The following is a 22,733-nucleotide window of genomic DNA, read 5'->3' as shown; positions in this document are numbered from 1 at the left end:
GGTAGCAAACACTTGCAAAAAAAAAAAAAAAAAAAGAAATCCTTCACAGGTTTTTCCTCTTCTCTAAAGTCACAGAAATAAATCTGTTCTGCTCAACTGAGCCCACAGGTTGTTCTGCAACTGCTGTTCTGGACAGGAAATGGACGGAGCAGCACTTTCAGTCATGAAAGCTTTCTGTTCAAAATGAAATACAACATGAATACGTAAGAAAATTGGCACGATCTAGTATAATGCTGCTACTGTTTCAGGAGTTGTTACTTTTGAGCACTGAGTATCAATAACTTCAAAACACAAACTCAGGTGTTTTCTACTCTTAACTGCAACCAATGGCAGATGTAGATTTTCATTTCTCATTCAGAGACAACTTACACATTTTATGCAGTGATGTTTTAAACAGTAAAATAAAGAAATATTGTGTAATCCTGTGTCCTTTTGGTAATGAGCTCTGACTTTATACCTGAACAATTTCAACAGGAAAAATAGGGCGTGCTCTCACCTAGAGCAACTAGTGGTAATGACCCTTTCCAACAGCAAGGGGACTGAGAAGAAAAGGAATGGCACTCCATGAGTACAAGCACTAATTTTCAGCCTAGTCTGTAGAAGGCGTAACGATCACTTGATTTAGTTTAACAAAAAGGTTTTCCTAAGAGATCTGGCATCTCTAAGGATACAGCACACTTTGAGTCCGTGTGCTAGGTTGGATTATCCCACCATATTGGATGAAACAAAGCCTAGCTAACTTTTTTGATTTGTTTGTTAAGAACAAAAAAAGCCTGCCTATACCACGATGGATGGAATTATAGAATCTAGTCACATTGGCACCTACTGAGTTCAGATACATGGCTAGTTGGTGTTTTTTGGATCCAAGAAGGATTACAGCTTGAGCTGCTAGAGAGTCTGCATTTTGGTTAAAAAAGAAGTATAATAATTAAAAATCCTTCATCGGATTTAGTCCTAGTATTACAGATTCACTTTAATTGGATGTTGCTAAAATGCAGCTAAAGTAACAGTTCTTAATTTTTACTATTTTGAAACTTAATAGAAAATTATTAAACTTAACCATCCTCATACATCTTAATATCATATGCTAGTTGAACAGTGAAGTGACGTACACCTCAAAATACGAGGCACTGTTGCAAATTATTCTGTCCTGTTCTTCCTACTCACACCACCAGATTACTCACTTGTAGCCATGATACCTGGAGGACATGCTGGTATCCCGTGATCAACTGCCCATCTGAAAGCTCCTTCACCAACTAAAAAGCTAGGAGACACAGAAGAGGGAGTTTAAATAAAACCATATAACAAATCCCCCTTTCCTTGCAATTAGTTTTTTCTCTTTGGTTTGGTCATTTTTAAACTGTAAGCTGTCTGCATTTCACAGAAGTGTCAGCTATAATTACAGCTGGCAACCTTATTTAGTTTCATTAAAACACTATGTAGCTCTGACATTAAGTTTACCATTGAATAAAAACATGTGCTATTAAATTTGAAACAAATTACCAAATGGCATCAGCTTTTAACTGCAATTAAAACAGCACAAAGCCATCCAGAGTCTTGCTCTTTGTAACAACTGAGTAAGATTCTGAAGACTAACAACACAGGGATGAATGAAATGAGAATGGCAAGACATTTCAAATGATGCTAGCCGGTGCCACAGGAAGCTCAAGAATTACTTTGAGAGATAGAAGCTAAAAACAAAGCTTAATTTAGGTTCAGAAAGATAAAAGTCTATCTTACAGTGTTCTACCAAGCATTTCCAAACAAGATAACTGCTGTTGTTCTCAAAGCAAATTTGAGAAGTTGTTTTGTAGTCGGTACTGAACACTGTACGGTAGTGAGACAGTACACACTGTGTGACAGTGAAGAGTTATACACATACATGTAGCCATCAGAAAAGAAAAAGCCTCCATTATTTATACCATTTCCCTTTAAATAAATTAATCCATGAAAAATTGTATGTGTTAGAGATCACATGTTTTCAGAAAGCTGATGAAAAACAGCAACAGCAGTAGCAAGTTGTAAAGGACATCTATTTCCAATCTCTACTTCCTAGCTCCCTTTTGAAACAAGAATACCACAACTGTATAATGGACACAAGAAGAAAAGTCTGAGGACACACAGTAATTTCAGAACCTTTTATACAGAAACACCCACTGTATGAATGTGAGGCTAAAAGTTACTTAAGCTACACAGAGGTCTCCTGGGCTACATAATACTATCAATTCCTGAGAACACCACTGATACAGAAAATTGGTTGGCATTACTCCTGTTGCAAGTTTTCTTGATAGCACAAGACCTGACACCTGCAGCTTTTAATATGTGGTATTTACAGCACTATTTTCCATCTTTTCAGTCTTTGATATAAAAGAGTTTCAAAAAAGAAATTAAAAAATGTTTCCCTAGCTAAGAATTTGAAATGTTAAGCACATACTTCTTACTATTGTTAGTGCAGCTCCAGACGAACATTTTTCATGACACGATATACTGCAGAGCAAGTTACTGGGTACTTGGGAGAATGCCTCCTTTTGAACAAGCTAGTCATCAAGAAGCAACCTCACACTCACATTAACATCCAAGAGAAATGCAAGCTGTAGCCAAACCAAAGTAAATAGTAATCTCCATTGATTAAAAAAAGTTTTCCATCAACTATACACTGTCAGGAAGTGAATGTTTCCTGTTCAATAAAGTAATTTACATAGAGCGGAAGGGTAGGAGGAAAAAGTAGAAGCGTAGAATCCTTAGATGACCCTTAAGGGTCATGCAGACCAACTCTCCTGCAGTGAACAGGGACATCCAACACTAGGTCAGGTTGCTCAGGGCTGATCCAGCCTCACCCTGGGAGTCTCCAGGGATGGGGCATCCACCACATCTCTGGGCAACCTGTCCCAGTGCCTCACCACCCTCACTGTAAAAGACTTTTTCCTTATATCCAACCTAAATCCACCCTCTTTAAGCTTGAAGCCATTTCCCCTTGTTCTGTCACCACAGACACTGCTAAAGTGTGTCACACTTGTGCCCTTAATTCCTGGATTCATCTCCCTCGTACAAAGGTGGACACAGACAAAGTACATTCCAGTTCAGGTCCCAAAGAATAGTGAAGCAAACGCTGATATCTAACTGAAGCCTCATTTCACCACAGAAATCATCCACTTTTTTATTTTAATAATTCCACTTCAGGCATCTTGAGAACACAAGATACTCACAAGAGAGTTAAAATAATCAAAAAATCATGAGCTCAGCACTCTGCTATCTGTACCACCTGTATCCTCTCCTCTAAACTGGTACCAACTGACAGTTGGTAAGATAATCCTGTAAGACATACGGCGTGAACTCAGTTCTGCAAGCAGTCAGATATTTATGATCAGAGCAAGATTAAACAGTCTTCATACCACCCTAACAAGCAACACAACAATTGTAACAGCCTCAGGTGACAGGGTGGTGAGAGGGTGGGAACCAGCAGTCAGGCAGCAGGGAACTACTTCAGCTCCGTGAGATACATCCACGTACTGATGCAGAAGAGCTGCAGCATGCAAGAGTGAACAGGGCAATACTCACAGCTGGCATAAAAATAAAACTCAACAGCTACCAACATGCATGATTAGTTCTGGGAGAGGGAAAACAGAAAATAAAGTCAGTGGGCTACATAGAGCAGCCAAAGACTCACCAAATCTGGAAAGCCTTTAGGCTAGGTCAAAATACAGCTCTCCAAGGGGAAAGAAAAAAAAAAAAAGGTGAATGATTTTGTGCTTTGCTACTCTGAAAGTTGGTTCCTTTCGTTTCATAGAAATTCACTGAACACATCCATAAGAAAGATGAGTACTCTAGCTGTTACCAGCTCAAAACACACAGGAGCTGAAAAAGTCCTCCCCAACAAGAAGCTGATGTTCAGATGTGCTTTTCAAATACAGGAGAAACAGAACACATTAATTGAAAATAGAGAGAAATTACTCTAAAAATGTCCCTTTTAGGCAAGTTCTCAAAAGAACATGGTTATCCTGATGCCTGTTTGATGCAAAAAGCAGCCCTTAATATGGGAGGCATGGAGACAAGCCACGCTGAGCTGAATGGATGCAGCAGCAGGTTAGGTTCACCAAAGATGTTTAATGTGACCCTAAATGTAACAAACTCATTTTGAAATGTTTATTATAAAATGCAGCTATCACTCTGAAGTCACTCTTACGTAGAAGAAATTCTTCTGTTGAAATACAGAACAGAGACAAAAGGTGGTACAAGTCTTCAATCTTGGAAACCCTCTTGACTATGCACTGCCCTGCAAGTTACTCAATGTGCATATCCTATCTGTGGCACTTTATGTGACAAGAAGAAATTATTGCAAAACTCTGTAATAACCAAAGGGGGAGAACGTAGAAACAAACAAGGGATTCTTTCCTGTATAGATTAATACTGAAAAAGGGACTCTAACATAAACTTTGGAATCAGTAGTACCAGGGAGTTGTAAAAAGGAGACATATAGGTCTGTTTGTACCATCCTGCAATTCTTACATACCTGAAATTACAAGCAAGCAGCTCTAAATAAGCCTTTTTTGCCTTTAAGAAGGTCAGGTATCCCCTGAAATAGCATATGAAATAGAAAAATACTTAAAAGCTGGTACTACGAAGCAACTAATCCATTATTCTGGGACCAAAGATCACTCCCAATGATCCAACTGTAACCGTGTTGTCTTCTCTAAGTTATACAGTGATCAAGAATGTCTCATAGGATAACGTAACATTGAAGAGTTTGGTGTTTTTTGTTCTTTCATACAAAAGTAGAGAATATTCTGACAACATCAGTCTGAATAAACTGCAAGAGAAGGTGTAAGGACCTTAGAACAGCTTTAACAAATGCATGTGGGGAATACATGGGGGAATTCTCCACTTGAAGCTTTTTGAATTTTAATTTGGATAGGAGAACAGTGTTTTAAACCAGAAGATGAGATACTGATCCAGAATATCCCACACTACAGAGCAATTCACAGTAAGCTGTATACACCTGATTGCTCCTTCCCAAGAAACTTACCATCTAACAAATTAGTTCAGACTCATTAAAATACCTTCTATAAAAAATTAGAAAAGTACCATCTAGAATTGCCCTCATACAAATGAGTGCTGGATGGTGGTATACTAACCACCTCCAGCTCATCTTTTACAGACAAGACTCTCCACAATGCCACTCCTGCTAATCTCACAGTTAGTGAATTGCTCTCATGTAGCCCTGTGCCAGACATTCTGGTGAGAAAACATAAAGCAAAGTTGGATGGTGCTATAGAAGCTGCCCATACCAGCAGGTTTAATTAACAAGACAGGTTCTTAGGCTGTGCAGTTTGTTTAAGATTCCCCACCATACTATTTGCCCATGAGAAATGAGATGTAACTTTCGTATCTTTACAAATAAAAACCAGTTATTAAAATCCTAACTCTCAGGAGGACTGACAGTAATACAGCTGTTTCTTGCTACTTGATGACATATTTTTCCAGCTTGCACGGCAATATATTTCACTCCCAGAACAAAAATAAGTTATACCAAACCCTGCCAAAAAAGCAATGCATGAAATTGTCAACAATCATCACCTACAATGAACATAAGATCCACTCCAAGTACAGGATGCCCTGTACATACAGGAGCATCTATTCAAGCAAGCAGTCACATCAGACTGCTACAGACTGTTTCCAAGCTAACTACTGTTTTCTAATAAGATACATGTTCCAAATTCAAAGCAGAGAAAAAGAAATGAAAATATGCAGAAAGCAAATAAGGTCCAAAACGTTGGCTCTGAAGAGTCAACAGCTCACACTTAGAGAGTTTTAACTCCTTATGAAATGTCTGTTAGCCAAGACCTTGCAGAGTTTGAAAGATTTTGTCTTGACCTTTGAGATAAGAGGATACAGTTTATTTTCCATTCCGTTATTTTTAGAATAATAGCAACAAACAGAAACTAAGTCATAAACTCACAGAAAACATGCTCAAATACAACACAACTATCCCAGGTGCTCTTCCCCACCAGATCAAGAAAACACTGCAAAGGTACAGACTAAACTAAACCACAAATGCTTCCTTGCTAAAATGCTCTGAAGAAGAAGTTCTCACTAACTACAATTACTCTTCCCTTCCTGTAATAAAGAAAACAGGTTTAAATGCAAAATCTGGTAGTTGATGTGTTAGTTTTGGGCTGGTTTTTTTTTCAATCTGTGATCAGCCTTTGCCGTATTGAAAACGATGCAATAGTTCTTTTCCTCCGTGTTTGAACTGGAATACCAGACTACCCAGATACGGACTGACTAGCTGGACATTTTTAAAGAAAGAAGTAAGAACAATAAAATTTCTAAATCAAACACACATATTTCAAACAACATATTTCAGTGCATCTCCAAATACTGCAGTCTCTTAGCAAACAGCAGCAATTTTCTCTGACAGGTATGATAACTGAGGTAACTGCTTAAGTTCAAGCTCTCTTGTTGATTTGAACTCCTAACGAAAATAAGATGCTTTTAAGATCAGTCAATCCCAGAGCAGTTCTTGGACACTTTCCAAAACTGATACAGCAGCATTTAAAGTTCCTATGCAATTAGTTGCTCCTTCTTTCATATAGGTATTACATCAGTCTCAAGAAAGCACATTTTTAGTGCTCTCATAAATACTAATACGTTTATATTTAAAATAACTTCCAGCAAAACACCGCATACTTCCACAATTCAGGTACAAAATAAAGGCACTAAGTCAGTTAGATTACACATTTTTTAAAGAAAAAAGCACAGGCTGTAGAATTTCATTTTAATTTTGCTGTACTTACAGATTTTTCAAAATGATATAAGAATTCACACAGAATCACAGCATTCCCAGGTTGGAAAGGAACTTAAGAAATCATCAAGTCCAACCCCTCTGCTAAAGCAAGCTCCCTCCAATAGGTCACACAGGCAGGTGTCCTGCCAGGTCTTTATCATCTCCATAGAAGGAGACTCCACACCCTCTGGACAACCTGTTCCAGTGCTCCATCACCTGCACTGTGAAGAAGTTCTGCATGGAACTTCCCATGCTCAGCTTTTAGGCCGCAGTTCCTTGTCCTGTCACTACACAACACCAAGAAGAGTCCAGACTCATTCATTTACAGCCCACCTCCCGTTAGATAGCTATAATCATTAATTACTAATCAATAATTTGGTATGATGCAACTTTACAAATAGCCACCCTGACACAAAACCTCACAATGGGATATCTCCATCTATCGACAACACTTCTACTCACAACTGCATCAAGAGCACGCTGTGTTTCAAGATCTAAGACCAAAACACTGCTTCTTTTTACAAGCACACTGTTGCTGGTATGTCAAACAGCACCAGCCTCCATTGAGTAGGACACAGCCTTCAAGCATTGCATGCAGTTCAGACATAAGACAAAAGTAAAGTCAAGCAGAACAAAGCAATTACCAAGGTGGAATTCTGCCAGCAGAGAGTTTTCCCTTCTGCCCTTCACACAGCAATCTATTTGCAACTGAAACTGGATTCTTGATACCTGAAAAGAAAAATAAGCAAAAAATGGGAAAAAATCATTAAAATATTTTCCACATAGCACTGTGGGGTTCGTTTTTGCAATGGCAGTCAGCTTCCTTTAATTTCCAGTGCTTGGGTAATTCAGGAAGAGAACGGTTTGGTGCCACTTTTCAGCTTAAGAACACTGAATTAGTCGTCACTTCTCGGGGCCTATCAGTGGTACATAGACTTTCTGATCAAGATTTGGTTTTGTTTTTTTTAAAGAATGAAGGGTACTGAAATAGTAAGTATGACTCCCCACCACAGAAATCTCAGAATTAAATCCGTGGTGTTCTACAGACCAAAGGTGTTTTATGAGTATTAATTTTTCAAGATGGAAAAGGCCTTATTTGGATCTATCTGGCCAGAACAGGGATTATAGGATTCAGGTTTAGCTTCTTCTTACTCCCTCATTTCCTCCTCCTCTGTGGTTGGAAGGATGTATCTTGTAACAAGTAAGACCTGAAACACTTAATTTTACTATTTATTTTAGATTTACATCTACACAAGGAAGTCATTACTACAGTTTAGAACTATCCTAGGATAAAGAACAAAGGATGAAATGTTGTCAGAAAAGCCTTCAATAGTAACAGTTAAGGCTCTCAAATGTACTTATGACAAAAGTTCAACGATCCCTGCTTGGGACTGTTTGTACTTTCTGTTTTGTACAGAAAGGTAGAACTAGACAAAAAAATAAACAAAAGGCACGACAGTTCTCAGATTAAGTAACTGCTACATGCATATTCATGTAACCTTGTTAACAGTTTCACAAATTAGAAATCCAAATATTAAGCATCACACGAGAGAATTATAATGAGAAAAATCGATATTATACAGGAATTTTATGCTGGGGCAAACAGCTTGACAGATGAGAAGCTGCAAGAATAAACAAGAAGCCTCAGTTTAGAGTCTGTGTACCTTTCTAACACTGCAGAGGAAACCTTAGCTCCTTCATATTTTAATTTGACCAATGAAGCTAAGAGTTTCTGTGACTCAACTATAGAACAGTAAGCTCTTCAAGGAGACAGATAACAAAAACAAATATTGTCACTTTAATGCTTGTATTTAAAATATATACATATATATAATTGTATTTTACCATAAAGTTATAATTCTCCAAAGCCATCTGAGACAACACACTCCCCCTGAGCGAATGAATACTTTATGACACCATCACTCTGCAAAGGATTATCAGTGAACTAAGAACTGCAACATCACAAAGCAGTACTACAGGGAGTGGGAACACCTCCCTCTCCCTTCTGTTTTGTTTAGAGGGAAGAATTCATTAAATGGAGCTATAATGGCACTCCCTCCAAAAATTTAACAAACAAGAATAAAATTGGTCGTTCACCCTAAAGCAGTGGTTAGCTTTATAATACACACTTCACATACCACTCAGTGCACCAACTGCTCCAAAATTCAGCGACTTCCCATCCATGATACTGGCATCACACTCTATCTCACCCAGAAGGTTTAAGTTAGAACCCATTCCTGCATTTGTAAAAGGAGAATCCTGAAAATAAAAACAAAGCACTGTGAGGTCACAATCAAACAAATATCAAAACGATATCAAAGACCAAATCATACTTCACATAAAGTAGCAAACAATTTTTAATGACCTTCCTATCCTAATTAAAAACTAAGCCATCTTGGGTTTTTTTTAGCACTTCCTGTAGTTTTTGCTGACTCAAATTTCTGAACTAAGAAGTGTTGCACGCCAGATTTAAAACGATGCCTTTGTGCAGATGCGTGCTGCCCACGTGCCAAGATGATGACTTTGAAAAGGCAGAAGAACACAGAGAGGCAGCTGGCTTAGCCAACTGCTAACTCCAGACAACAGCAACTACACCATCATGCAGGCATCTCCAGCTTAGAACCTGAAACTGGAGTATGGAGACAACGCAAAGCTTTAAGGCATGGAACAATGAATTTCATTCTCAAACGTTAGCTGATCTTGTGAAAACTCTTAAGTGCTAATGAGGATATCATTTTCAATTGCAGAACCCTTCTTACTTCAAGATGTACTTGAAAATGTTCTGGCAGCAATACAGGCATGCTGAAGTTTCTAGCTGTGGTCAAATGTGGAAAGCTTGAAAAAGTTGCTCAACATGAGTAATCCAGAATTACATCTAGACAAATAGTTAAAAGCTCTGTTTTTGACATGCATTAAGAGCATTCCATCCATCTTTGATACAGTTTTGGTCAAGGTTTATTTGCAACTTTTAAAAGGATTTCAAAGCCTGCTGGCATTTCTTTCTACACACTGTAATTATAACATTTATTCTTCTGTGGGAATTCAGTAAGAAGTAATAGCCTACAGGGTGAGTCAGGTCTCTTTTAATCAAACCAGTTGAAACCTTTTTCAAGAACACTTCTGTCATAAATTACCATTAGTCACTCTGCTGCAAAATATCATATAGCAAAGTCTTGAACTGAAAGTTATTAATTCTTGTTAAATACTCCTTTAAAGTTCATCCGTGGTGACTGCCTTACTAGAACAGTGCTGCTGGCTTTGTGCTTTCAGCTTCAAATACATATCCTTGGATTAAGATCCTATATCCCAAAATCTTATTTACTCTAAAATTAATATTAAAAAAATAACAAGAAACAAATTATTTCAGCGCTTTCCATTCCTTTGATTGAGGCATAACAAAAAAAAAAAAAAAAGCAAGCAGAGCAACTTTATTAGCAAGAACATCCAAACCTAAAATGTGATAACCACTTTCCAATATCACATTAATTTCCAATTTAAATACTCAAATGTCCCATAGACACGTGAAATGTGAGATGAAAGAAACAAGCAATAAACACAATTCACAACAATTCACAAAATGTATGAATAAACTCAGACTGCACTAACAGAAAGTTAAAATTTTTCATCTACAACAAACTTTGTTCTTGCTTCCAACACCTGAACATTACATTAGACTCTCTGAAGTGCTCCATACTCAAAGCTTGAAACTGCACATCGTTCCCCTAGCCAGCCATAAATTCAACCAGCATGTGGTTTTGTTGTAAAGTGCAGTTTTTAAAAGAAAATCTGCCCAAATCCCTTTATGTTTCGAGAGAAATTCAAACTTCATATGGTGGCAGATACCAAGAGCATGAAATTAAATGGTTCTGGGATCACGAATACAGCTTTGAGATCAAGCATACAATGTAAAAGATGAGACTTAAGAAGCACCTTGTCCAGGCAGATTCAATTACCAAAAACTGAAAGAAGAAACACATTCATTTATTTCTCTGCAATGACAGAGTTTGCAAATTGGAAAATATAACTGCCTTTATCCAACTTAGGAAATACAGCTGATGCTTACGCAGACCAGCACCGCTGTTTCAACAGTGTCCTGGGTCAGGTGTTCAAGCTGCTTTGCACAAGTGATCTGCCTTTCCTCTAACTACTAGCATTAATTATACCTTGATCTATTCACTGTTTCACTTGAGATTCATACAAGTCCAACAAAGAAAGGCTGTTCACTCTGCATTTGCAGCCTGCAAAAATAAAACAAAAAACAGACAGCATACCACAAGTAAACTGTCAGCTTGCTCATAAAAGATCAAGAGCAAGTCTTGTGCCTCACTAAGGCTTTGAAGTGATGCCTCTTGGATTAGATGAAATTCTGTGTAATAGGAGTTGTGTAATTGAGCAGAACTGAGGGAAAAAGATTCATCTTTTGCGGCACTTCCATGAAAGGATGTGTGTGTCTTGCAACAACTACAGATTTTTGGAATATAGCATTAAAAATTCTAATGAACTTTAAAAGTGAATAAGTATTTCAGATAAATACACTGCACTGTGTTCTACAGCAACCAAATACTACCTAAGACAATTCTAAAAACAGACAGTAGAACAATGCAAATATCAATCGAACAGCAGGCAAGAATGAAAGAGAAGAAGGTTGCAGAAAGGATTAATTCTCTAAATATGCTTTAATTTAATCTTAAAGCCATAACATCTTACATATGTCACTTTAGAATATTTAAATCTAGTACAGCAAAAGAAGGTTCTCTTGGGGGATAGCAAAACCAGAAAATAAGTTACCCTAGGCACAGCTGAAAGGAGACATACAGCTGTTCATCAAGCTTCTTAAAATGTGTTTTCTTCTATGTAGTCCAGGAATATGATAAAAATTACAGCACAAAAAGAAAAAATGTTTTCCACTGAGGTGAGAACTGCATCACAGAAGAATCTTGTGAAATAAGAGCAGATTCTGTTAGCTTATTCAAGTGTGGCCAGCAGGGCAAGGCAGGCAATCCTGCCCCTCTGCTCTGCACTGGTGAGGATTCACCTGGAGTACTGCATCCAGATGTGGAGTCTGTGCCACAGGAGAGACACAGACCTGTTGGAGCACATCCAGAGGAGGGCCACAAAGATGATCCAAGGGGTGGAACACCCCTCTTCCAAGGGCAGGCTGACAGCTGGGGCTGTTCAGCATGGAGAAGAGAAGGATCCGGGGGGACCTGAGGGCAGCCTTTCAGGATCTAGAGGGGAACTACAGGAAGCAGGGGGCGGACACTTTAGCAGTGCCTGTGGTGACAGAACGGGGAAATGGCTTCAAGCTTAAAGAGGGTGGATTTAGGTTGATTATAAGGAAAAAGTCTTTTACAGTGAGGGTGGTGAGGCACTGGGACAGGTTGCCCAGAGATGTGGTGGATGCCCCATCCCTGGAGACTCCCAGGGTGAGGCTGGATCAGGCCCTGGGCATCCTGACCTAGTGTTGGATGTCCCTGTTCACTGCAGGAGAGTCAGACTAGATGACCTTTAAAGGTCCCTTCCAACTCTAAGGATTCTACGATTCTATAATTCTATAATGCAGAGATATACACAGGGATATATTTTTTCCTTATCTAGATCCATTTTAACATTTAAGATAGCACATGAAAGCACATTTGAACAGCTCAGTGGAGACCACAATCACTGTGTAAAGCCAAGAAGCTCGCCAAGTTAAAAGTATGACTGAAGTCCTGGCACCTAGTCAGCACGCCTACCACACAGAAAAGTACATACTGCCTGCCTTAAGCTAACCCTATCAAGTACAGTAATTAACACTTTCCAAACATGTGTAAGCAAATCCACTGCTAATCTTCTGAGATACGACAGCAAATTTCAACACCACATTTTTACAGCACAATGCTTACCTCACCTTCCTTCTTTACTAATAAAGTTGGAGAGAAGAATGACTGCTAGCAGTAGAAAAGGAATTGCTTTTTCAGTCATTACTGCCATGTGGGATTAGTGGACCTGAGACAATCGTGTTCCTAAACTTCTTCATTAACTTCTCAGAATCTCTTTTACCTTTACTCCCTTTTTCCTTCATAGGAACCTTTCACCCAAGTCAGAAATTCATACCTCTAGTTCTATAAGTGCTGCAGTCACTGCATCTGTTGCAAGAGCACCAGCCTGTAGCTTTTCAATTGCCTGTAAAACAGAAATTTCAGTTGATTAGGAAATCCGAATATTCTTCAGCTAAGTCCTATGTTTTCCCAGATCTGTACAAAAAATAATCTCTATTAAATTAGGATTAAATCTAAGAGGACATAAAAACAAGTATCATTGGAAATAGCTGGCATGTGACACGTGAGGGTAGATATGATGCCTTTTTAATAACCAGACATTCCAACACTGCATTTAGTAACAGATTTCTGCGTGGTCAAATTTGTAGCAAAATAAATTCTTATAGCTGGCATCCTCAAACATAATGATTCAGTCAAGCAGTTTCTAATTTTCCTTCCAAGATTTAACAACAGTCTCTAGTACCATATACAGCAATTGTCAAGAAATTGAACATAATCAACCAGAGAACTCATCTGGAAGCCAACACACAAAACAAATCATATAAGACAATGTTATCTCCAGATTTTATACGTGCATCCACATCCAAACCCATACACAAAGAAACACACAAAAAGTGTTTTAGATCCTAGTATTATTTCTCAGATCCAGACTAGTAAGACCTTACAGTAAAGTTATATCAGGGAACCTCCAGGAAACAACTATGGTTGCACCTTTAGTAGCAAAACAAACCTGCGACTGTTTGCTCTTCACACAAGTTATTAATGTTGGCTGCTGAGCTTAAGGAACCAAAGAGAATCTCAAATTTGACTTGCACTCAACAGCAACCAACCTCATCTCATACATAATTAGCTGGAAAATCAGTATCATCAGGGCTAATGCACAATTTTAAGGAAGCTGATGTTAAGTTTGGATGATTTTTCAAGTCTCTCATGACAAAATTAGATTGGTATTAGGATTGAGACACAGAACTGCAAGATGAAGTGTTAATAATTACTAGACTCCAGCTCTGAAAAGCACTTCTGAAAGGCCTGCCAGACTCCCCAGCATGTTCTCTCTGGAGAAAGCAAAAGGCATTAGAAATTTTGGAGATAAGCCTTCCAGCTTCTCATTCAGCACTTAGTACACAGGAGTTGCCAGCTCCAAAGCGAAGTTCTCGGAAGAGATTAAAAAAATAATAATATTTCAATGGAAATTAAAATCTTGCCATTACTTCTTTTACAACTTTGGGAACTTAATTTGTTTCTTTGGTCATTTGTTGTCTGCTGCTGTCGTTGCCCCTGCTACCTTGCCCCCCATTAAGAATTTAAGAGCCATTAAGAAGAAAGGAATTCTATAAATTCTTGTATTTATTGGGGAATTCGGATGCTAGAGTCGAAATAAATTCCAAACAGAGTGGACACTGATGAAGAAAGATCCAGGCATTAGATTCAACTCCAGAAATGCCAAAGCCACAGTAACTGTTACAAATATCCTGTGAATTATGAACTGTTCCCCACCGTTCCTTTGCTGCATGGTATTTGCCACCACCAAACAACAATGTTGCTGCACCTCACCTCCACGCACTCTACCAGCTGTAGAGCAGGGACATTAGCTGTTGCTGCTCCATTTTTTTCACTAGAAATACATTTAGTCAGAGCAGCTAAACCAAAATATGTCTATTCATACCAAAGAGGCAGTGCTCCCAAGTACACTTCTTACATACCCACTACAGGACTGTGGTAAGACATACCTTCTGGCATGCTCTTTTGCACACATGCTTGTATTCTTTAGCTTTGGATTCAGAATGATAACCTGCACCTACAATTAGGCAAAAGGAAAAGAGATTATACCACTTACCAAAACACTGTCTACAAAGAGTTAGAAAGAATTATCATACAGGCAGATGAGAGATGTCATTATTCGGGTTTACATTTCCTTCTTGTAACAGAAACTGACAACTCTATGCATTCAAACAGACTCAATAATATACAGGGTACTGAGCTTACACACCCAAGTATACAATTTTAAATCAGATAATCTGCTCCTATGTTCTCCAAGAGATTACAGATTTGTTCATTCTTAGAGAATGAGGCTTCAAAAAGTCTCAGCTTAAGGACAATCTAGACAAGAAACTGTCAGTAAGGAATAAGCTATATCTGATCGTTCCATAGGCTGAGGAAATCGACTGAAAGCTCCCTCACATTTTGCAGGGTCCCAGGGGTAGCAAACATAAGCTACAGAATTTTTTTATAACTGTTAAATTTAAGGATTTTCTTTTCTATAAAGAATAAATACGTGTAATGATATTGCATCATTCAGAACATCCAAAATTACATTTTAGTACTAGTTTCTCCAGCCAATGCAACCAAACTCACTGCTTGTATATTTATGTCCAAAGTTCACACCACTTCATTAACGTACTAATAGACCAAAGCCAATATGATACTTCAATTAATCTTTAGTGCGCCTACAGACTAGCTCAATTCCAGCTATTATGCTTCTACACCTTACCTGCATGAACAAGCACAAATCCCACTCGTTTCCCTCTTTGGGTCTGCTTTGTTTCGGGCTCTTTGACCACCACTTTTACAGCTGTAACCTGAGATGATTTGGAAGGTAACACTTCTACGGAGCTTATCCCCTTCTCCATGGTCATACATTAGGATCAACATCTTCTACTGGAAAAGAGCATGCTTCCATTCAAAAATAAATCCTGGAGTAGAATCATCCTAAAACCAAATCACATGCATGTTAGATATTGATTTCCAAGATAGATATTTCACATAAATCAACTTCAGCAAGAATTTCTGGAAGATAAGTCTGAACGGGCGCCTGCTAAAAGGAAGGCTTCCCTAGTTAGCAGTATTCATACGACTTAAGACAACAAAATCAGTTGAAAAAGTCCACGATGCAAGCTGAACCCAACCTGCAGGCTTCCTGGAGGAAACTCAGCCTCAACCCACTCAACTTTCCAGACATTTTTAAGGATTTGCCAATCCAACGCTTGCCCACAACGGAGAAAAAGCTGCTTTCCCTGGTCTCCCTTTGTCTAACGTTAAAACCTACTAAAACTTAGCACGACTAATTAATTTCTAATGCAGCGATGCCTCATAGGCACAGCCCATAGCTCTTACAAGAGGCGATCACTGCTCGTGCTGCAGATCCCAAGCGGCATTACCGCAATGGGGGCAGAAGCCATCAGCCCGTACACAGAGCGATGCACCACCTGCATCACTCGTCCTGAACTCACACGGGGGCACCTGCACGATCTGTGCTGTTATACCACGAAGAGGACGTACAAACTGCGTGCACAAGATCATCAGCCGTATGAGTAACGAACGCGACTTGCACTGAACTGTAGCACGTGAGTGACGCGCAAAAGGACACTTCATTCGGGAAAATTCCCGGCGGGAAGGAGAGACGGAGCCCCGCGGGGCCGCCGCCGCAGGACCCGGCCTGAGGGCGCCCGAGGGCCGCGGGCCCGACGTGTCCCCGCCGTCGCCATGGCAACACGAGGGGGGGGGGACACGGGGCTGACGTCACCGGGCAGGCCCGCCCCGCCGGAGGCGCGCGGAGAGCGGGAACCCGCGCGGCCGCTACCGCCCCGCCGCCAACAGCGGAGTCCCGGGAGCGAGGAAAGGGACGGGGGAGAGCGGGCAGGCGGGAGAAACCGGGCCGAGAGGAGGCGGGGATTGGCGGGCTAAGGCGGGGCAGGGCGGACCCAGGCGCGCAGCACTCACCCACCGCCGCCGTCAGCCTCGCGCACACCCGGAACCGTCCGCCCGCCCGTTGCCCCGGTGAGGATGAGGCGTCCCTCCCCGCTGCCTCCCTGCCATTGGGCGCGGCCGCCCAGGCGACCGGAAGTAGCGTCGCGTAGGGGAGGCGGCCGATTGGTGAGCGGAACAGGAAGTCCCATCCCCCTGTAACGAATGCGCCAATAGCAGCGCGGGGGAGGCGGGGCAGAACCGGGGCAGCAGCACCTCCTCGGTCTGTTCCTTCAGTGCCTCTCCGCTGTCCCTGAGAGTGGCTTGCTCTTAATATCCGAGCTGAACCTCCCCTAGCACAACCTGAGGCCGTTCCCTTTCGTCCCATCGCTGACACCTGAGAGAAAAGGCCGGCCCCCACCCTGGGGGGATCACTATCATATTAAATTTGTCCTCATTCTCACACCCCTTCCTTCTTCACAACAGAGAAAGGCAGAATAAAATGTACTGAAAGCAGCAACGAAAACAGCAGGAGAAAATGCTGACAAGCCTAAGCCATCATCCCGTGCCAAAATCTAGTAGTGTTACAGGCAAGTGAGACACATAACAAAAAACAATCTGGATGTTCTTTTCGGACGGTGGGTTGTTTTGATTTTTGGTGTTGCTTTGCTTTTTTACAGCTGGATGATTTTAGCAACACAATTTGTGCCTCATCAAGCACCCTATACTAGACAGTGACAGCAAGATGCTTTTAGGTTTTATACAGCAAATGAAGTGCCATCATGAATTGAGCATCCTCTTCCCCTTATGTGATTGATTGGGATTAGATTTGTAACGGTGCTTTCTTCCTCTTAAAGCATTATTTGAAATTAAATATTTATCCCTCTCCACTAGATAATGTTTAAGCACACGCCTGAAGGAAGTGCATTACCAGTGCACAATATCCATCCTTTCTCATTCTTACTATTCACAAACAATACCATGAAAACGTGCAGCCTTTCTAACTCATGATGCATCTCTGCATGACATAAAACAGACCGAAAGATGTTACCAACAGCCCCATTTGGATAACCTCATGAATATTTTAATAACTACAGTTTATACTTTTAATACCAAATATTTCACAGATAACAGACCTTTGTATGTAGTCTTAATCCATGGATCAATGCTCATTAGGAGCATTACCTCAAACAATGCAAGCAGGTAATCACTTCCACCTGCATTCTTCAACATCTCCTCAAATTGTATCTATCAGATCTATGCAGTGGATGAGCAAAACGTAACCCCTCTCATGCTGAAGCTTAAGAGCTCATTAGGAGCAAAAAAAAGCCTGCTTCAGAAAACGTGATGGCATGCAGGCAGGTTTGGGTTCATTTTCTAAAAGCTGAGACACATGAGTTCTTGGAATATCTGGCACTACTTTCCCCCCTAAAAATTAATCCTGCAAATTTAGGGTATTTCGCCATTCATTATTTTATTCTCATAAAGAATAAAAATAAAAATACACAATTCAATGTGCTGACCAGTATGACTGTAGAATATAAATCTGGAGCACTGTTAAAAGCTCATTACAGGCTTGAAATTAGAAAGACAATTTTTGTCTGCAATCAGACATGTCCCACAATGCATATGCAACTTTTTCTAAAAAACAAAACAAAACAAAAATTGAAACAACGTTAAAAAAACAGCATTAAACAAACATTTGAAATATAATTGAAACAGAAGTGAAGAGCATTTCAGGATTTATAAAGCAATAAACAGAAATTGGAAAAAGGAAAGGAGAGGGATGTGGTAAGGGAAGGGCTGGAGAAAAGAGGAGAGTAGGGGAAAGGAGATTTAGAAGGTCAAGTGGTGCTGAAGGTGGTAAGAGAAACTCAAAGGAGGCAGTAAGAACATCAAAAATGAATCAGCTGGAGTCAACGGAGCCAGAGCAATGATCAAGTAGGAACAAGAAAAGAATGTTTGACAACATGCAGCAGAAGGCCAAAGAAGGCCAGTTCTACAGCTGTCCAAGCAGACAGGAAGAGCCAGAGAAGGGAAGAGCAGGACACAGAAAAGCAGAGCAGAGCAAAGATAAAAGGTTTTACAGAAAGAGCACGGGAGGGGAAAGAAAGGAAGGTCAGAGAAAATACGGTCACAGAAAAAAAATCAATGGTCAGTGAAGAGGATATCATAGATAATGAGAATAGAATAGAAAGTTAGAGAAGATTATGTGAGAGAATACGTATTAAAAAGATCAGGCACAGAAGATAACAAAAAAAAAAAAAAGAAACACACAAATTAAAAAAAAATAAAAGAGTTGGGATTAGGAAAAAAGGGGGTCAGAAAAAGAAGGTCAGAAAAGACTACGTCAGTCACAGAGAAAGGTTGGAGAGAAAGACATTTGCAAAATAAAGATGTTGGTAGAGGAAAAGAGACATTTAAAAAACAAATCTGTTTTTTAACTTCTCCTAGATGCAATTTTTTAGTTATAGATATTTAAAGAATTAAAAAGACACGTTTTCACTCTTCAAATAGAAATTGTCTGTACCTCAATATTAAAATTTCACTGTGCTCACTGAAGTAGTGCACTACAAATGTGTATCTATGCATATGTGTATCTATCTGTTTATAGATTGGATAATTAAAAAAAAAAACAAAGAACACTATATATTGAGCAGCATGGTTGGAAGCAAACATAAGCTTGCTTTGCCATCTCACCATCAGTTTTGTTTCACTTAGGGTCTCCTTCAGGAGTAAAACATTTCAGACACACAGAACTATACAGCTTATAGAGATCAGCTTTTGTCTTCGGTGTTACCAGGTGCTTCCTTTTCTGCTGGATAAAACTACAAGGAAATAACATGAAGTCTATAAACCCTTCAAAACTCTTTGGCCTCATCTCACAGATTTCTAACTTGCAATCCAAACCTCAGTTATGAGTTGCTCTACTGCCAACTCTTTTCCCTTTTTTTCCCTCCTTAAAAAAATCTTTCATGTTTTTCTTTAATGTTGAGTTGATCTGAGATTTCTTGATGTACCTTTTTGCCTCTCAGATGGCACTTGTTATATCTGAGATGGAACCAACTGACTTTTCAAGCATGGGAGGGCAGCACGTCTAAGTGAGGGAAGGCACAAAGTGTGCCTATGCAGCTTTCCTTTGACACGCAGCATTAACCCTGCCAGAGATGGACTTCAGGGCTAAACAAAGCTTTGTTTCCACGTTGTGCTCCCTCTTTAGATCCTGTGTAAGGTCCTATGCACCCTTCGCTTCCAGTTTCCCTTCCTCTGTCCAGCTGTCTTTTCTTGCAGCTAAGAGGCAACACAACAGCCAGCTGATTGTGAACTACACAGATTTTTGCTTTAATATCATCAAATCTCCTTGAAGTTGTCCAGCAGGTTCAAATTTTGAAAGGTACACTGACAGATGGGGAGTGTGACCACAGAGTCTTTCCTCTAGAGGGAAAGCTAAAAGCATTATCAGTCCAGTCCTGCCTCTCTTCTGAGAATGGAGTTTCAAATCCAGATGCCTACTTCTGCTTGTATTGTGATGTCTCTAACCCTAACTTCTCCCTTGCCCCAGTGCCAATTTCCAAACTGGACAAATATTCCTTATTTCTTTTTTATTTCTGATCCTCATTCTTCTCTAGATACGTGGTGTTACTCCAACAAAAAAAGTGATCTTATTCTGTAAATCATTCCTCAGCATACGTGTTTGAAATGAAAGGCTTCCTTTATTCTTTTTACACCTGTACCTGGTTTTGGTCTTGTTCACCACCTCAGATTTCTTCTTACATTTTGAGTTTTAAAATGCACCCTCCAAAGTTTTATTGCCAATTGAAAAATACATTATTTGTTGCTTTAGTTTATTTCAAATAAGAACGTCAAGCAGAGGGGTTTCAGCAAGGCTTCATCTAACTTACTGTACTATAACTAAACAACTAAATAAAATCTGAGACTGCAGGTGTATATCCCAGTTTCATTACTTCTTGGAACTCTGAATGATTGTTTTAACACGGGATTTCTATTGAGGGGAATGGAGAGCAGAGGGTAGGTACTTATTGTTTGACTGAACATCAAAAGAGGTGATCCCATGTACTCAATGTGAATTTAAATGTGTTTGCAGCCAGGCAGGCTCATTAACATTGAAACTGGTACAAGCACATTCCTAGAAGAAGCATTTCAGCACAGTGTAACCAGAAATTTCTCCTTTGACCAGGATTTTTAGAAGCATTCTGCTCCAGAAGTGAGAGCAACTCCAAGGACATGCAGGCAAGGGAATACGTGTTCAATTTATCAACTTATTTAATGCCATGCCAAGAAGAATTTTTTGCCTCAGCTCAGGGAAATAGAACAGCATCCAGCCTCTCCCTGTCTCATGACTTCCAACTCAGACTCAGGAGCACATACTCTTGTCAAACACAGTTAGCATAGATTCCCTATTCAAGTCCTCCATTCCCTCCACCAAGAAAATTTGTTACAGATATTTGCTGGTAAATTTCGGGACTTTGTTGAGCAAGTCCACACTACACAGCACATATCCACCCAAATCAAGCCTTCTGGAACACGTTGTCCAGAGAGGTGGTGGGTGCTCTCATCCCTGGAGACATTCAAGATCAGGCTGGATGGGGCTCTGAGCAACCTGATCTAGTGTAGGTGTCCCTGTTCCTTGCAGGGGAGGTGGACGAGATGGCCTTCAGGGGTCCCTTCCAGCTCAAACAGTTCTGTGATATTCAGATATCTTACTAGTTTGTTACAATGATTTTGACAAGGTAAAAAGGGAAGGAAGAAACCATCTGATATCTCTGATATTTACAACTTACTTGGGACTGATGATTTTAAACTAGAAAGATTTTATAACTTCATTTAATAATTTCAAGGCAGAATTTAGAGCTGAAGATGCTAAGCTGTCGCTTCAGGTACAATAAGGCAGAAACAGAAATACTTAACGGAGACAAGAAAGATAGACTTTTCATCAGAGTTCATATTTTCTTTTTAACACTACTTGTAATTTTTTGTTCTTTTTTTTTATGGGGAAAGAGGAAAACTTCTCTGGCCAAAGAGATCCTGACCTAACAAGCATATTTATCCCCATTTTAAAACAGGAAGCATTCCAGGCAACAAATTGTTGAACCTTCACTTTGGGGTGTTTTAGTGCTTTTGGAAGCCTGCTGAAGGATAGAAAAGACAGCAAAAGAGGAGGAGGAAGAGACTTGCATCCTTCTATTCCCTTTAGCCCAGATGAAAGTGCAACCTCAAACAATCCAATCAAAGATAGATTCTTGGTTGGAGTGCTGAAGCTATCTGGTAAGCAGCCATGTAGAACTAATAAAAATATGTTTTTTTAAAAAGCAGGAACATAAAAACACAGTCCTATATCAACCATTCCAGTTTAGTTCAGGTTCTTTGCAACTCTTTCCTACCATCAACGGGAAAAGAAGCTGGATGTACCAGCAAATATGAACTGAAATTGCCATTTGAGTGATTGCATGCAGAAGAATAGCATCCGAAGGCTACTGTAGAGACTGGAATCAATCCACTCAAATATTAGACTATTAATCCCTCTGAAAGTCTGTCTGATCTTTGCAGGTAGCACAAGTAAGCCTGCAGTCTTTTCCAGGCACGCTTGTTGTTTCCTCTGCAAACCAAGAGGCCCCTTCTTCGACATCCTGCCAGTAAAATAATACTTTTTCCAGATAGCGGGACACTTGACATGAGGACAATACTCAAGCCCCCTCGACCTGCCTATATAGCATTCCAAGTACTCCCTCCTCCTCAACACCCACTCGCAGTTATTTCCAGTGCTGGTTCCATAACATCTCAGGAAATGCTAACTGGGGAAGATTGCGCTCCTCTCTCAGCCAGCTTTCACAGTTCTAACTAGATGGGGGCCAAATCCTAAAGCACAGGAATTATGAGAAATGAAGTTTCAAATATGCATTCAACAGCTTCTGCCAAAATAACCACTAGCAGTAAATCCCCACAAGGTTTTGTCTTTATTCCTCAAATATGGAAAGTGATTTATATGTGTACTGGGTACGTACTGGCCATTGCAGCAGGACAGTCATCTCTCCTTCAACCACTATGGGAAATCAGTAAGCCAGGGCTCAGAACAGTGGTTTTCAGAGTCAGATATCATTCCTCTTTGAGCCCACACAAAACACAGGGCAGATTCCAATATGACAATTTGTAAGTACATAGTTTGGTAAAGCAGCCCAAGTTGGTGACTAAATAAATCCTGGACT

The 22,733-nt window shown here is 39.9% G+C and overlaps 1 protein-coding gene across 3 annotated transcripts in view; it reads right to left on the bottom strand.

Moving 5' to 3' along the window:
- TASP1 (taspase 1) overlaps positions 1–16,603 on the bottom strand; it is a 69,479-nt gene extending 52,876 nt beyond the window's left edge. For 2 of the 3 annotated variants that reach the window (XM_065739683.1, XM_065739685.1), the window contains exons 1-7: positions 16,546–16,603; positions 15,317–15,534; positions 14,556–14,623; positions 12,881–12,949; positions 8,923–9,043; positions 7,429–7,513; positions 1,185–1,264 (exon numbers count right to left, since the gene is read on the bottom strand). In XM_065739683.1, the coding sequence (XP_065595755.1) occupies positions 1,185–1,264; positions 7,429–7,513; positions 8,923–9,043; positions 12,881–12,949; positions 14,556–14,623; positions 15,317–15,461 (568 nt within the window). In that variant the 5' untranslated portion in view covers positions 15,462–15,534; positions 16,546–16,603. The remainder of the gene's footprint in view (positions 1–1,184; positions 1,265–7,428; positions 7,514–8,922; positions 9,044–12,880; positions 12,950–14,555; positions 14,624–15,316; positions 15,535–16,545) is intronic. The other variant, XM_065739684.1, reaches the window with a different exon arrangement.
- Positions 16,604–22,733: the final 6,130 nt, after the last annotated feature.

Source organism: Cyrtonyx montezumae, unplaced genomic scaffold, assembly GCF_038088225.1.
Source record: "Cyrtonyx montezumae isolate F1298 unplaced genomic scaffold, pur_monq_1.0 scaffold_24, whole genome shotgun sequence".
Lineage (NCBI taxonomy): Eukaryota > Metazoa > Chordata > Aves > Galliformes > Odontophoridae > Cyrtonyx > Cyrtonyx montezumae.
The sequence above is the reverse complement of the archived record's forward strand: the minus strand, read 5'-3'. Positions and strand labels throughout refer to the sequence as shown.